The 16,490-nt window shown below is 47.2% G+C and overlaps 1 protein-coding gene across 3 annotated transcripts in view; it reads left to right on the top strand.

Annotated features, from left to right (window-relative positions):
- The first annotated feature begins 13,189 nt into the window (after positions 1-13,189).
- The window catches only part of PRKCA (protein kinase C alpha), a 198,689-nt gene continuing 195,388 nt past the window's right edge, over positions 13,190-16,490 (top strand). For all 3 annotated transcript variants that reach the window (XM_079965446.1, XM_079965445.1, XM_079965447.1), the window contains exon 1: positions 13,190-13,566. In XM_079965446.1, coding sequence (XP_079821572.1) covers positions 13,394-13,566 — 173 coding nt within the window. In that variant the 5' untranslated portion in view covers positions 13,190-13,393. The remainder of the gene's footprint in view (positions 13,567-16,490) is intronic.

Raw genomic sequence — 16,490 nt, 5'->3', positions numbered from 1 at the left:
AATGAACTCCTCCCTTCGCCCCTCCCAGAGCTGGTTTTATAATCCCTCTGACTCCACCCCCCTGGGTTCTGATTGGGTAACCTGTTTAACCTCCAGCACTCTCATATGTTAACGTCACAGATGGTTCCAAGGGTGTGATTTGAGTATACATGTTTATACAAACCCGGAAGTGATTGTTCTGTTTTGCGAACATTCTTTTGGAACCCGAACGTCTGACGGGAGCTTCCTGCAGCCAATCAGAAGCCGTGGTTTGGTTTCTCAATGTTTTAGAAGTTGAACGGACCTCTGGAATGGATTCCATTCAATTTCCAAGGTACGACTGTAGTTTGCTAGTTTATGCAATGACAGAAAGTCTATATTTTGTATATAGTTTTTCTCTGTTCGTTTTTATCACTGTTTTTCCCACTCTGGGATTGGAAATATTTAGTGAAGAGTGTGCTACAAATATTGTAAGTAAGTAAGTAAGTAAGTAAGTAAATAAATAAATAAATAAGCAAGCAAACTTAGTTCCATGGGAGTAACCCCAGTGAAATCAGTTTAACTTCTGAGTAGATCACATGTAGGATTGTACTGTAACCTATAAATTATGTCTGTTTAAGCTACTCTGGGTTAAGCAGGTTGTGGCAGTATTTGTGGCAGGTTTCAAAGACTATTGGAAGAATATTGAGAACATTCTGTGAGTATAAAATGTCCTCCATTTGGTTCTTTTTCTTCTTGCAGCAGAGGAAAGATGTATACCCTTTAAATAATACTCATTTTTTAAAAACTAAGATTAAAACGTATTTTATGTGGGAAGATGTTCTGTAGCTTAGTACAATCTAATTTATTTTCCCGTAAATCATAGCTATTGTTTGCTAGGATTACCATTTACTCAAAGACTAAATGGCAGTAAGGGGAATTCTGTAATGGATTCAAGAAGAGACATTTCATTTGTTATGGCTCACAGAACTTCTACTTGGTATTTTCCATTGTTTGACCTGTAATGCTAAACATTTCTTCATATAATAGTTTCTCCATTACTAATGGATGTTTCATGTCTGTTCTCTGGGACATTTAAAATAAGACTGAGGGAAGAATTTCAATTATAACTCATTTTGAGAGTACGCTATTAGCAGGGTAGAGTATTGGGAACGGGACGTTTTAATATATGAAGTTATCAAAGCTATAGCCTCATCATGCAGCCAATAATCTTTCTGCGAGGCAATTGTTGTCACAGACTGGGATGAATGACTAAGCTTTTGCATACATGAGGCTAAAATAGGCATTTAAGCTTCTCTTGCGCTATTTATGTCAATGTATGATCATTGTGCGTGCAGAAGAGACAGCCAAAGAGAGGCATTTGTAATGCCACGAGCACTCTGACCACTGCAAGTTTTACATTTTCATTATAAGCCAATTGGAGGAGGGGCAGGAAAACCACATTAAGCATCAAAACTGGAAATTCCCCAAGAACCATTATTTATGTCTGCCAATCATATCAATGATTTAGGCTGCAATCCTGTATGTGGTTTCTGAGGTGTAAGCCCCAATGAACTCAATGTACAGGATTAGACAACCATCTTGTTATGCTTTCAGCTTATTACTCTGATACCTGGGGAACAGAGGCAGTGAGCAAGACAGCCAAGAATCAGCCATTAGAGTTCTGTTTTTCTTTTTTTAAAGAGGTGGTGGAATTTTGTACCATTGAGTACCGCTAGAAAAAAAAGCACTGCCATCTACACACAAGCAACTGACTTTATCAACAAATACAGAACACCTTTTTTCAAAAGTCTGTGAAATATTTGAGGCCGACATTCCCCCATTCCACCAAATCCACACGCAATAAGCTCCACATGTTTCAACGTTTCCTTATTGTTCCATGACAATACAGGATTCTTAGGAAGCGTGCCTCATTTCAGAATATTCCTAATCCATATAGTAAACAAATATCACCCAATATGTCCCACAGACCAGGTGGGCTTTATGAAAGCATGCTCTCTTAGTCTTAGAAACTCTGCCCAAAGACCTTTCTTTCACACAAAGATCCAGAGTATTCCACAAAAGCCCTGAATCACTGGTAGTAAATATTAAGGATTAGAATATTAATAAAGGAGAAGAGGTTAGTAAATGAAAGGAGTTAGTACTATTAGTAATATGAACTTGGAGAACTGTTATAAAGGTGATATAATGAAATTCAGTTAGCGGGGATTTGAGGAAGTCAGTCATCAATGTGATGAAAGTTGAATATTTGAAGAGATAATCTCTCTTTTTTTTCTTGTGTGTTTAGTTTATTGCAGTGTGGTGTGTTTTTTTTCTTTTTTTTCTTTCTTTGTTGTGTATTTTGTTATGTTATTGTTGTGATAAATGTTGAAAAGCAGTAAAAAAAAATTGGGGGGGGGGAGCCCTGAATCACTGCAATATTTATTGAAGGTGGCAGCCTGTCCTTACATCTCATTGCAAGGATAGGGTTGCCATATTCTGAAGAGCAAAAAAGAGAGGACACATCTGCCAACTTCTAAACTATGGATCGCTACGACGACTCTACCCATGCAAAAAAGAGGACATGTCCTGGAAAAAGAGGACATATGGCAATCCTAAATGTAGAAAGCTTGCCCCCTAGGTTGCAGCTCTTGGCATGACACATGGCATCAATGTACCCACCGAGAAATTCCGCAAAAGGGGAGGAGTCAAGCTGCAGAAGAAAATTACTAGCTAACATCTTGATGTGTAGGTGGATTGTGTATATAGGTGGATTGTGCAATTTTCAAGCAAACTGCAAACCAAACAAGGCCCTCCTTGTAATCCTTCAAATGCCAGAGAAAGCAAACAATGGTCAACTGTTCCCCTTGGCCTTTTGGCATGTTTGCACGTGCATGCAACATTTTAGCTTGCTTCTTCTCAAACTAAAGAGGCAGACACATATGCAAAGCATGGACATCTGTGCATTTCTTATAGATGACAAACCTCTAATCAGCCAAAGGGCAAAAGTGTGGATAGCCACTAAGAGAGGAATGAGATAGTTGGCACCTGCAGGCCCATTTACCTCAGGCTGGCGATTAAGGTCTACAGGCAGCATGGTGTACATGAGTCAAAGGAGAAAATGCACATTGGTGTGTCTGTTTATGGTAAGTGGTTCCCAGGTCTGTGGCAACTTGGCCGGAGGGAAAAGTGAGTGAGCTGAGCAAGCACATCCCCTGTGGTTTGCACAAAACACCTAATACATTTAGAAATAGCTCAGTTTCATCAAGTTTGATAATAAACCCCTGCAAAAACAAGTGTTTTTTTCCCTTTTTCCCTCTGTAGAAGAGTTTGGATTTGATATCCTGCTTTATCACTACCCAAAGGAGCCTCAAAGTGGCTAACATTCTCCTTTTCCCTTCCTCCCTCACAACAAACACTCTGTGAGGTGAATGGGGCTGAGAGACTTCAGAGAAGTGTGACTGGCCCAAGGTCACCCAGCAGCTGCTCGTGGAGGAGCAGAGACGCAAACCTGGTTCACCAGATTACAAGTCTAACGCTCTTAACCACTATATCACACTGGCTCTCAGACTGGTCTGTAGACTTTGCAATGCTGTGTTTTTATACTATCCACATTCAAAGCATATTTAATGCCAGAGGCATCTTCACCTACCACTTAGGAGCAAGTGTGAGGCCCATGGCCTTTTCGGTTGTGTACTGCTGATGGCAGCTTATGGAAGAACACTTTACAACATGTCCCCCTCCACCATACCCTCCACCATTTCTCCGATAAAAATAGGAACATTCTATTCCATCGTGATAATTTTGCTATTTATACCCACACATCTTACTGGGTTGCCACTCTGGGCAGCTTCCAACATATATAAAAACATAATAAAACATTAAACATAAAAAACTTCCCTATACAGTGGTACCTCAGGTTACAGAACTTCAGGTTACAGATGCTTCAGGTTACAGACTCTGCTAACCTGGAAGTAGTACCTCGGGTTAAGAACTTTACTTCAGGATGAGAACAGAAATCGTGCAGCGGCAGCGGGAGGCCCCATTAGCTAAAGCTGTACCTCAGGTTAAGAACAGTTTCAGCTTAAGAATGGACCTCCATAATGAATTAAGTTCTTAACCCGAGGTACCACTGTACAGGATTGCCTTCAGATTGTTCAGGGGTCAGATAATGCCAACATTCCTCCAACATCTCTCCAATGAAAATAGGGACAGTGGTGTAGTGGTTAAGAGCAGTAGACTCCTAATCTGGGGAACTGGGTTCGCGTCTCTGCTCTTCCACATGCAGCTGCTGGGTGACCTTGGGCTAGTCACACTTCTCTGAAGTCTCTCAGCCCCACTCACCTCACAGAGTGTTTGTTGTGGGGGAGGAGAATGTTAGCTGCTTTGAGACTCCTTCGGGTAGTGATAAAGCAGGATATCAAATCCAAACTCTTCTTCTAAGTCAGGGATGTCCCTGGAAAATAAGGACACTTAGAGGGTCTGCATACACACTACCCAATAAATCGACTGTCTTCTCCTTGGCTGGTATACATACCTACAGCGTGACCAGGAAAAAGTCCCTCTGTCTAGAATCAATACCCACTGTATATATGGCAGACTACATTTATAACAGAGTTTAAAAGCTAGTGATGCATGACTGTTACATTTTTTGCAGTCTAAGCAATGTGAATTGGCAACATGCCCCTTTCATAGCGTATCCTCTGAAGAGGCACACAGGGGAGTCACGCTGTTGAAAGAAAACAATACTAGTTTGTAAGGAGCTATGAAACTTATTATTTTTGCTACAAGAGACTAACACAGCTACTCTTCTGGAAAATGTTCTAACTTAAATGTGGTGGGATTTCTGGTTTGTTTGTTTGTTTGTTTGTTTTTTCTGGTTCTTTCCCATAGGCTGTAGTCCTCAACGTGCTTTAGTTTAGTGAGACTTGCTCCTGAACAAAGATGAATAGGACTGGGTTTCATCTATCCCATCTCTGCGTGGAAGATTGTAATAGTCTTGCTGAGACATTAATTCTGCAAATGGCCTCCACAAATCTAATTAATCCCTTTGGCACTGATTGTAAATGGCACGAAAGTGTTATGTTGCCCTTTTGGACAGATTGGGATTTAATAGTCAATGGCAGCGAGGGAAGCAATGATTAAGCATTACTGGATGTGAGCCAACTAAAGTTAAGCATTGGTAATTTCCATTGATTTGAATGTGAAATCATTGATACTTAGTGGTCCATAGCTTTAGATGGACTATAACTAATGTTAACAAATATTTATTAATCAACTGCATCTCCTGCTGTTGCATGGACCTTCCTGTGGGTCTCTCACCCAGATTACTGATCAGGTCTGATGTTGTTCCCAGATTCTCATGCCCGTGGTTCAGTGCTGGGCAAGACCTTGTACACACTGATTTATTTATTGATTAGCTCAATTTCTAATTGCCATTGGTTGCTTATGATCCCAGGGTGGTTTACCATTCAAACCGACACAATAAAATTAAGTTGCTGAGAATTGCAGGTGGGTAGAGGACAAGGGATGTGGGTGGCGCTGTGGTCTAAACCACTGAGCCTTGGGCTTGCTGATCAAAAGGTCGGTGGTTCAAATTCCAGCGACAGGTTGAGCTCCTGTTGCTCGGTCCCAGCTCCTGCCAACCTAGGAGTTTGAAAGCACACCAAAAGTGCATGTAGATAAATAGGTACCGCTCCAGCAGGAAGGTAAATGGAGTTTCCGTGCGCTGATCTGGTGTCAGTGTTCCGTTGCGCCAGAAGCGGCTTAGTCATGCTGGCCACTTGACCCGGAAAAACTATCTGCAGAAGGGACAAACGCAGGCTCCCTTGACCTGTAAAGTGAGATGAGCCCAAAGTCTTTCGCGACTGGACTTAACTGTCAGGGGTCCCTTTACCTTTACCTAGAGAACAATATATTGGCCTAGATAGGCCATTGGCCTGATGCAGCAGGTTCAATAAGCAATTTAAAATCAATTGCAGCAAGTGGACACCATTTTGAACAACCTCCTCCCAAGCCCTGTGTGCAAAGCTACATTTTTAACTGGCTCCAAAAACCAAATGTTGAAGGTACCAGTTGTACCTCTGAGCAAAGGCAGTATACATGGGGTGCCACCACAGAGAAGGTCCTGTTTTGTGTCATCTTACAGTGGCTGATGTACACAGTCATGAGACAACTACTAACTTTCCTGGTAAATAATATATTGAACATTTAAAGACTCCAGATATTTATGAGTGGAACAGCACTTACACAGTTTCATGAAGCCTCTCAGCTGGTTTCTGGCTGAGGAATGAATGGTAATATATATCTGATAATTTTCAAATTATCAGCCATGTTCTATACCAGATCCATTCTTATTTGCAATTCACAGCCCTCTTTTCTTCTTTTTAAACAATATTTTATTTGGTGTCCACTTTAGGCTGTGTGTGCCCTAAAATTACCCAGTTGTAATTTTCTTACTTAGTAGGGAAAATATATATTGTAATGATTCCATATCTATGCAAAGCGCAAACGGACATAATGAAAAAGAAAAAAATTAAAACAATGAACTATTCATATATCATTTATTGTCATGCTTTGTCCGTAGATTTTAACAAAAACAGAGGAATATATTTATAGAACCCATGAGTCAAATCCTTTAAGCAAATGTTTAAAGATATTTTTTTTTAAAACAATTTGTTACATATAATTTGCTACATCATTATAATTGCACAGGGACTATAATAGAACACCCACATAATATAAGCACAGCACAAACTGAGATAAGGCTTAACTTCACATAATACAACCACTGACTGGGTTACTTTAATAGGGTAAAATTACAATTCCTGACCCCTGTTAGTGGTTCATATTTTAATAAAGTGCTGATTTCCCCCTTTAATCTGAATTTTAATTGTTTTTCTAATATGCCCTGAAGTGATAATGAATAGGTATGATTTAGCCAAATTATAGAGAGTAAAGAATGTGTGAACATGTGAAGAAATATAAGTGCTATGTGAATTATATGCTTAGTCCAAAGAGTGAATTTGCTCAGGACGACAGCAGGAAAGAAAAGAGTTCAGTTCACCCCTCTATGCCTGCTGTGAACATCATAGTTATCTGCCACCCTCAGCTGATTTTACCTGTAGGCTCTTTTTTTTATATTTAAAAAAAGGAGTCCAAGGCACTAAACAGCAAAACAGCCATGCAATACAAATTAAAAGGAATTAAAAGCAATTCGAAACATTTGAAAACAATAGAATAAGGGCAAAATCTGGCATTAAGCCCAAGCGGGAAAAGGGGCAGGTGTCTGACAGTGTGAGGTGGTGGCCTCAGGCAGCGAGCGGTGGAGGGGCAGAAGCAGCAGGGAGGTAAAGGAGCATCTCCACCCCCATCGTTCAACCCGGACACGGAGGTCCAGCTCCAAGGGCCTTTTGGCAGTTCCCTCACTGTGAGAAGCGAAGCTACAGGCAGAGGGCCTTCTTGGTAGCGGTGCCCGCCCTGTGGAACACCCTCCCATCAGATGTCAAAGAGAAAAACAACTATCTGATGTTTAGAAGACATCTGAAGGCAGCCTTGTTTAGGGAAGTTTTTAATGACTGATGTTTTAATGCATTTTTAATCTTTTGTTGGAAGCCGCCCAGAGTGGTTGGGGAAACCCAGCCAGATGGGTGGGGTATAAATACTAAATTATTTGTTTGTTTGTTTGTTTTGAAGAGCAGGGCTGCATGTGTGTGCACCATGTGGCCTCAGGTGAAGGCTGCTGTCATAACACAAATGTTGAAATAAAATTTGACTGCCAGTCCATTTGGAACTGGAACTGTAAGTGGAAATGGGGAGGACCAACTTGTTATTTCCTGCAGGCAGCAAAATGGCTTCTGCTGGCCCTGGGTGGGAAATTGCATTTGACTCCATAATCTTTTGTGGCTGCTGTGTGAGGCAATAGGTACAACAGCATCCTGTCCTCTTTTCTTTTACTAAACAGTTTTCTGACTCAACCGTTTTCCAAGCAGCATGACACCCACTTTGGGTGGACCCACTGAGAGGTTCCAGACAGGCACTGCGCACTCATCCTTTTCATATCACGGTAATTGTATGGGACTTAATATTATTGGGAATAATTCAATGTCACTTTTATAGTCCCATCAATGCAAGCATTTAAACCTGCTAGATCCCCCTCCTCTGGCACACTGTTCTTGGACTTCTCCTGACCCGCCCCCCAAGCTAATTTTGAGGAGTGCTGGAAGTTGGGGGCAGCCCCATTGCTCAAACAGAAGTAATAATAATAATAATAATTTATTATTTATACCCTGCCCATCTGGCTGGGTTTCCCCAGCCACTCTAGGTGGCTTCCAACAAAACACTAAACTAAAATAACCTATTAAACATTAAAAGCTTCCCTAAACAGAGCTGCCTTCAGATGTCTTCTAAAAGTTTGGTAGTTATTTATCTCTTTGACATCTGGTGGGAGCGCGTTCCACAGGGCAGGCGCCACTACCGAGAAGGCCCTCTGCCTGGTTCCCTGTAACTTGGCTTCTCGTAGCGAGGGAACCACCAGAAGGCCCTCGGCGCTGGACCTCAGTGTCCGGGCAGAATGATGGAGGTGGAGACGCTCCTTCAGGTATACTGGACCGAGGCCGTTTAAGGCTTTAAAGGTCAGCACCAACACTTTGAATTGTGCCCAGAAACATACTGGGAGCCAGTGTAGGTCTTTCAAGACCAGTGTTATATGGTCTCGGTGGCCACTCCCAGTCACCAGTCTAGCTGCTGCATTCTGGATTAGTTGTAGTTTCTGGGTCACCTTCAAAGGTAGCCCCACATAGAGTGCATTGCAGTAGTCCAAGCGAGAGATAACCAGACTCAGCATGCACCACTCTGGTGAGTCAGTCTGTGGGCAGGTAGGGTCTTAGCCTGCGTACCAGATGGAGCCGGTAAACAGCTGCCCTGGACACAGAATTGACCTGTGCCTCCATGGGCAGCTGTGAGTCCAGAATGACTCCCAGGCTGTGCACCTGGTCCTTCAGGGGCACAGTTACCCCATTCAGGACCAGGGAATCCTCCACACCTGCCCGCCTCCTGTCCCCCCAAAACAGTACTTCTGTCTTGTCAGGATTCAACCTCAGTCTGTTAGCCGCCATCCACCCTTGCACAGGGCTACCGCTGATGGGATTTATTAGGTCAGCCTCATCCATCATGCCCTTGCTTGAACATGCCTGGACCCTGAGTTCATCATCGGACACCCTTCTCCAAGTACCTCTTGTGAAATACATTTGGAGAGGGGGTGACCAAGGAGAGGGCCTTTTCGATTGCATCCTCAGCAAGGCCTACGTGGTACACTTTGGATGTCAGGTTAAGTTGCACCTCTTCTCCCTGGCTTTGAAGGGATTATAATAATCATGTTTATTGCTGTTTGTGTGTATGGAGTGTGCTGTTTTATTGTTAAACTTGATGGTTGCTTTTATAATTTGTCTATGAGTCATCTAGATATGTTTTGTATTAGGCTACAAATAAAACAACTCCCCCAACCCGCACTTTGACTACTAAGTCTAACAGTTGCATTGCAGTGTAACAAATGACGTTTGCCAGAGTAGGGTTACATGGTTACTACGTATGTCCCTGCAGAGGCTTCCTTGCTACCCACAGTCTTGAAATAATCATTCCTTTGTAGCCTTTTGAATTGGCTGCAATGTGTGTGTGGCCGAAGGGGGTTGTGTACGGTGCTCACAACAGTTTAGCTGGTTTGCAAATGTGTGCCCACTGGCCAGAAAAGCTTGAGGATCTGTGTTAAATAAAAGGAAAATACTTTACAACAGTGGGGAATAGCGAGTCATTGGAATAGGAAAAAGGCATCCACTTAAAAAATAAACAATTCCTTATGGATCGCTGCTATGACGGTTGCAAAAGCACTCACTCCCCAAACTGCTGCTGCTTCCCAATCTATCTGGATGTTGTTAGACTACAACTCACATCAGCCCAACTTTGTTAATGTTGGGGAGGTGGGCTTCTGCTGTCTAACACAAGCAGCGGCCATCAATAACATAATGATAATAATAATTTATTTATTGTACACACAGCTCATCTAACTGGGTTGCCCCAGCCACTCTGGGCAGCTTCCAACAGAATACAACAGAACAAACCTGAGAGACCATAGGAGCCAACTCCTGGGGGCCGAGGTATCTTTGCCCTCCTTAAAATATTTGATGGGCAGGACCCCCCCCCAAAAAAGTTGAAGAGCATTGCCATTCAAATAGTGTGTGTGACCATATCTTGTGATGAATTGTGCAGGGTGGGGCTTACCTGGCCACCCCAATATCTCATTCAAGTTGGCACCCCTGTGACAGGCCCGCCCAAGGAGAAGGAGTGTGAATTTCTCTGAGCCAACACAAGCGGTGGAGGAGCCACAGGGGTGCCAATTTGAATAAAATATTGGGGAGGGGGGGCAGGTTAGCCCCGCCCTGCATAATTGATCACATGGCCGGGCACACCCACACTATTTGAATGGTTGTTGTTATTTAGTCGTTTCTGACTCTTCGTGACCCCATGGACCAGAGCACGCCAGGCACTCCTGTCTTCCACTGTCTCTCGCAGTTTGGTCAAACTCATGCTGGTAGCTTCAAGAACACTATCCAACCATCTCGTCCTCTGTCGTCCCCTTCTCCTTGTGCCCTCCATCTTTCCCAACATCAGGGTCTTTTCCAGGGAGCCTTCTCTTCTCATGAGGTGGCCAAAGTATTGGAGCCTCAGCTTCAGGATCTGTCCTTCCAGTGAGCACTCAGGGCTGATTTCCTTCAGAATGGAGAGGTTTGATCTTCTTGCAGTCCATGGGACTCTCAAGAGTCTCCTCCAGCACCATAATTCAAAAGCATCAATTCTTCGGTGATCAGCCTTTATGGTCCAGCTCTCACTTCCATACATCACTACTGGGAAAACCATAGCTTTTACTATACGGACCTTTGTTGACAAAGTGATGTCTCTGCTTTTTAAGATGCTGTCTAGGTTTGCCATCGCTTTTCTCCCAAGAAGCAGGCGTCTTTTAATTTCGTGGCTGCTGTCACCATCTGCAGTGATCATGGAGCCCAAGAAAGTAAAATCTCTCACTGCCTCCATTTCTCCCCCTTCTATTCAGTGGCGTAGCGTGGGTTGTCAGCACCCGGGGCAAGGCAAGTAATTTGCGCCCCCTAACCCATGGATTTGCGCCCCCTAACCCGTGGATTTGCGCCCCCTAACCCGTGGATTTGCCCTAACCCCAGATGTTGCGCCCGGTGCGGCCGGCCCCCCTTGCACCCCCCCACTATGCCACTGCTTCTATTTGCCAGGAGGTGATGGGCCCAGTGGCCATGACCTTCGGTTTTTTTGATGTTGAGCTTCAGACAATATTTTGCGCTCTCCTCTTTCACCCTCATTAAAAGGTTCTTTAATTCCTCCTCACTTTCTTCCATCAATGTTGTGTCATCTGCATACCTGAAGTTGTTGATATTTCGTCCTGCAATCTTAATTCTGGTTTGGGATTCATCCAGCCCAGACTTTCGCATGATGAATTCATGGTATTGCCCATCAACTGTGGTGGTGGTGGTGAGTTCCAGCCCCCTCAAATATTTTCTGGGGGACGACGAGGAAGGGACCTCGGCGCGTAGGAATTGGCTCCTTTGCTGGGATCTCTGGGCTCCTGCTGGATTTTAGAAGGGAAAAAAGGCCCTTTAGAATTAAGCAAGCTGCGCGCTCTGGGCGCTGCTTTCCCCTATGTAAGAACGGGGATTCCATGCGCGGAGTCTCCTGAGTGAGACTCGCGGCTGCCCTTGTCGACCCAGCGGATTGTTTGCAGTCCCGGCCTTTTTGCTGAGGACCGACTTGTCGGTCCCACCTCGGCTCCTCCTCCCGCCTAGAGACCTTTCTAGACGCGGGAGCAGCGGGGTGTTTTTAGCCGCCTTCGCGTTCAAACTCGGAAAGAGAAACTGTGGCCCGCCGTGTGTGTGTGTGTGTGTGTGTGTGTGTGTGTGTGTGTGTGTGAGGGAGAAGAGGGCGCAGTACTCCGGCTGCTGCCTTTTCTCCGACCCCTTCCGTTCGCCTCAGCCCTGAAGGCGGGAATCCCCGCAGCCCAGTCGCTCCCACCCACGTGAGGAGGGGCCGCCGCCTGGTCGTGTCAGGAACCGGTCTGTCGGTGCCCTGGTCTGAGAGGAAGGAAGGGTGAAGCAACAGGTTCCCGCGCGCCGGGCGGGGGCCGAGTGCTGTTCTCGACGCCGCGCTCAGCGGCAAAGCTGAAGGCAGCTTTGGCTGTGCCAGTGCCACCACCTTCGAGGAACGGCTCCTTGTGCCCCGGCTGGCATTATATCCGGGCATTGCGAGGCGCAGAGGGGTCTCCCCGCAGTCTCGGAAGCGAGGAGCGGAGCTCGCGCGCCAACAAGGCTTGTGCCTCGCTCACGCGAGGCGACGCTTCCTTGCCCGACTCGGTGTGGCAATAGGTATACACGGAGGTGTGGTCCGCGCAACGTGAAAGCTCAATCCCTCGTGGCACGTGAACACGAGTTGGCCAAGGACAGTTCGGAGTCCACCCCGCGGATTTCTCTCCCCTCCCCAGCCTGGCTGGCAAACAATCCCAAACGAAACCGGCTGGAAGCGATGCGTTCCTCCGGGAAGCCGTGGTGGCACCTTTTGGGCCCGATCAGCGCGCTGAGGAGCCGGGAGGGGAGTCGAGAAATGGGCAGGGCGGCGGGCCCATTTCTTTTGAGTGCCTTTCAACGTGAGGGAATAAGGGTCCGGCGCGTGACTTTTTTCTTCTCCACGTGTGGCAAAAAAGTCTCTTAAGCGCCACGTCGACGACGCGCACACACGCAAGCGCGTTATTTTGAAAAACTGAAGCGATCCGAGGTGCGGCTGCTTGAGCGCCGAATGCAACAGGTGCTGAGCAGGGCGCTCGCTCGCAGGGCGCTGCTGAGGGGAGGCGCCGCGCGAAGCAATGAAGAGGGCCCTTTTCGGCGCGCGCCATCCTCCTCCCTCCCCCTCTCTCTCCACCCCTCCTCCTCCTCCCTCCTCCCTCCCCCCCCCCGGAGTTGGGGGAGTCGCCCACACGCCGCCTTGTTGCCCTAGAGACGGGCTTCCCCGGCTCTCGCTCTGTCTCTCCGGCGCTCGCTGGCCCTCCCCCTTCTGGTGGCCCCTCCCCCCCGCCGCAGGGGGTCCAGTGAGCGCGCGGGCGGGCGGAGCCGTCGGGGGCTGGCCCGGGGAAAGGGATCCTCCCCCCCCCCGCCTGCCTGCTGCGCGTGGCTCAGACGTCAGGAGGAGCCCGAGCGGGCAGGAGGCAGCGCCTGTCTCCGCCGCTGCCAGAGTGTCGGCGGCTGCCGGACGGGGCAGAGGGAGAGAAGTGGGAGGGAAGGAGGCGCTTCCTGGCTGAGGCGAAGTCAAAAGTCGACGCGGCGCGGCAAGCAAGGAGCGAAGGAGCGAGCGTGGGGCGGGGGCGCGCGCCATGGCCGACGTCTTCCCCAACCCGGAGCCCGGCGCGGGTCCCGACGCGGCGCGGGGCTTCGCCCGCAAAGGGGCCCTCCGGCAGAAGAACGTGCACGAGGTCCGCGACCACAAATTCATCGCGCGCTTCTTCAAGCAGCCCACCTTCTGCAGCCACTGCACCGACTTCATCTGGTAAGGAGCGAGCGCGGCCTCAACCCCCCACCCCCCCCAACCCCCCGTCCGAGAACCGGGCGCTGCGCTGCGGTGGCTGCAGAGGAGGAACTCCAGCGGCACTCCCTCGCCGCCTTGCCTTTCCTCCAGCCGGGAGCCTCGCAGTCTTCCACTCGCGGAGAGGCGGGCGGGCGGGCGGGCGGGTAGGCAGGCAGGCAGGCTGGCTGGCTCTCTCCCCGCGCCGCCTCAGCGCTGTTAGTCATCTCCTTCCCTTCAGCCGCTCGGCAGACTTCACAGGTGAAGGACTTGGGGCAGCAAGAGAGACACTCTCTCTCTCTCCACCGGCAGGAGGAAGCGCTTGAGGTTCGCCGTCTCTCCGGGGGCTCCGTCGGTTCGATGAGACCCCAGCGCACTCCTTCCCCGCTGACAGGAGCTCGTTTCCCCGCCCCATGCAGTCGCATGTATGGGAGGCGTCTCTCCTTCTTACTTTCCTCCTACGGAGAGGAGAGGGAGGGAGGGAGGGAGGGAGGCACCACCCCTGTGTGGGGTGGTTCATGTGGCGCTGCATTTTTCATCGGGGCACACAAACACTTCTGGGCCAGGCTGACCCAATGGACTTAGTTTTCCTGCACTCCAACTTGCCAGAAAGGATCTTTCTACTTTAAGGCTCTTGGGAGATGTAGTGCGGCACCTTACTCCCTCCCACCCCACAAATACGTCAACCCATTTATGCACATCTGGGAAAAAAACCCCAACACCAGTCCTTCTGTCCATTTCACCGCTCCACTGACCACATCTGGGGGGGATTAGTGCCTTTAGATAGACCTTCTGTACCACACATGCATGCACACCCCATAAAAGCCCATTTGATTTCATACAGTAAAAGACTTCCACCCCCACGCAGTACCGTGCTCTCAGAACCAAAAACTTCTCCTACGACGCAACCCATTTTGCTGGGATCCTGGAACAACACTCTTTTTTAAAGGGAAAGGCTCTGTAGCCCCCTCCTTCTCAGCCGCCACACTTTTGTGCTGAAGAGAGAGCCACACCAGCTGTATCTTCCAGAGGAAGCTGGTTGTATCCAGAACTCCGTTCATCACTCCCACTGATATGAATGCAACTCCAATACAAGTCTTCCTGTGCAGACCAGCACACACACACTCTCTCTCTTCCATCTACAATCCTCTTCTTGCTCCTTGAGCCGGCTTCCTTCTGAAACAGTCTCACCCTGTCCCCCTCTGGACACTTAAAATTCATTTGCACTGATGCAGATGCAGACCAGGCTCTACACCAGCGGTGATAGGAAATGGTTGGCTGTCAGCTTTTGTTAGAGAGCAACTCCCATAATCTCTGGCCATTAGCCATGCTGTTTGGAGTGACCCATCTTTTCCAAGTTGTTTGGGAAGTGCAGATTTTCTCAACTCTAGCATGACAAGCTGCCAATTTTCTCACTCTGCATCTCTCAAAGTTCCCTCTTCTTTGCAACTATTAGAGACACAGAAACCTTGTCCTCTGCATCTCATTGTTGTTTCCATATGAGATCCCGGTTTTTGTTCCTGGCACCTCCAGGTAGCACTTGGAATGTTGCCTGCTTGAGCTCGTAGAGGGCTGCTGCCAGTTAGTGCGGACAGTATTGAGCTAGATGGATCACAAGTCTAACTGTGTAAGGCTGCTCTTTTGCTATTTCATTATTTTGTGTGAGATTCTTTCCCACTGTTGCACCACAATAAGTACTCTTCTATCCTTCACCTCCCACCCCAGATCAGGAAGTCAAGGAACTGGTGCTAACTGGGGAGCAACACCGTCATAGATTGGATTGCACACTGTATAACTCTCCCAACATCACAGCAGAAACATCTGGAGTGATATTTGTCATCCCCACACTGAAAGTGTTATATGCAAACAACACCAACAACATCTGCTTAAGGGATCGTTCTAAATACCATTCCGCCACAGGGGGCAACTTCCGTAAGCAGCTGCATGGTGTAGTGGTTAGAGTGTCAGACTAAGACCTGGGAGTTCAGGGTTCAAATCCCCACTTGGCCGTTAAGCTAACTGGGTGATTTTGGGTCAGTCGCTGCCTCTCAGTGGGGATTAGTTGAGGAGGGGGAGAATTGTGTACTCTGCATTGAGCTGCTTGGACAAAAAGATGGGATATACCATATTTTTCTGTGTATAAGACTAGGTTTCCCCCCTAATTAGGGGGATGTCTTATGCACGGATATATCTCCCCCCCTTTCTTAAATCTGAGTCCCCCCAAATGGGGGGCATTTTATACCTGGGGGTGTCTTATAGAAGGAAAAATATGGTAAATGCAACAACAACAACAACAATACAAAACAGATGCAAGACACCCTCTTCCTCCATCACCCTCAACGGTCCTTTTTCTATGTCTCATCTTTGCAAAACGGCTTTTTGGAGTTTCCTCTTTCCATACACAAAGTTTCTTTGTTGCACAGACCATAGATACAAGATTTTGTATCTTACCATAGGACGTTGTAGGATGCTGCCTTGTACCGAGTTAGACCAATGGTCCATCTAGCTCAGTTTTGTTCATCCTGTCTGCTAGCAGCTCTCCAGGGCTTCAGACAGATTTCTCTCCCATTCCTACCTGGGGATTGAAAAAATCTTATACATTATTGTACTCTGTACTGCACCAGCTTTATCTAGTGAGACTTCCAACTGCATTTCACTTGAGATAAAGAGAACCCTTCTTCAAATTTCTTAAACTCACTGATGGAAATTCCCTGTAGTGATGCTGTGGGCTATCAGTTGCCTTGTGTTTTCCTAACATTAAACTCCAGAAAAGGCTGGAATGCACAAGTAGGCTTTTAAGAAGTGCTAAAATATATTTGCAGTTGTCAGAGCTCTGAGGGGAGGCGATTCTGTAAGAAGGGGGCTACCACTGAGAAGGCCCTTCATGCTAGTTGCCCAACCCAGACAAA

The sequence above is a fragment of the Podarcis cretensis genome, assembly GCF_951804945.1.
Source record: "Podarcis cretensis genome assembly, chromosome: 2".
Taxonomy (NCBI): Eukaryota; Metazoa; Chordata; class Lepidosauria; order Squamata; family Lacertidae; genus Podarcis; species Podarcis cretensis.
The sequence above is the reverse complement of the archived record's forward strand: the minus strand, read 5'-3'. Positions and strand labels throughout refer to the sequence as shown.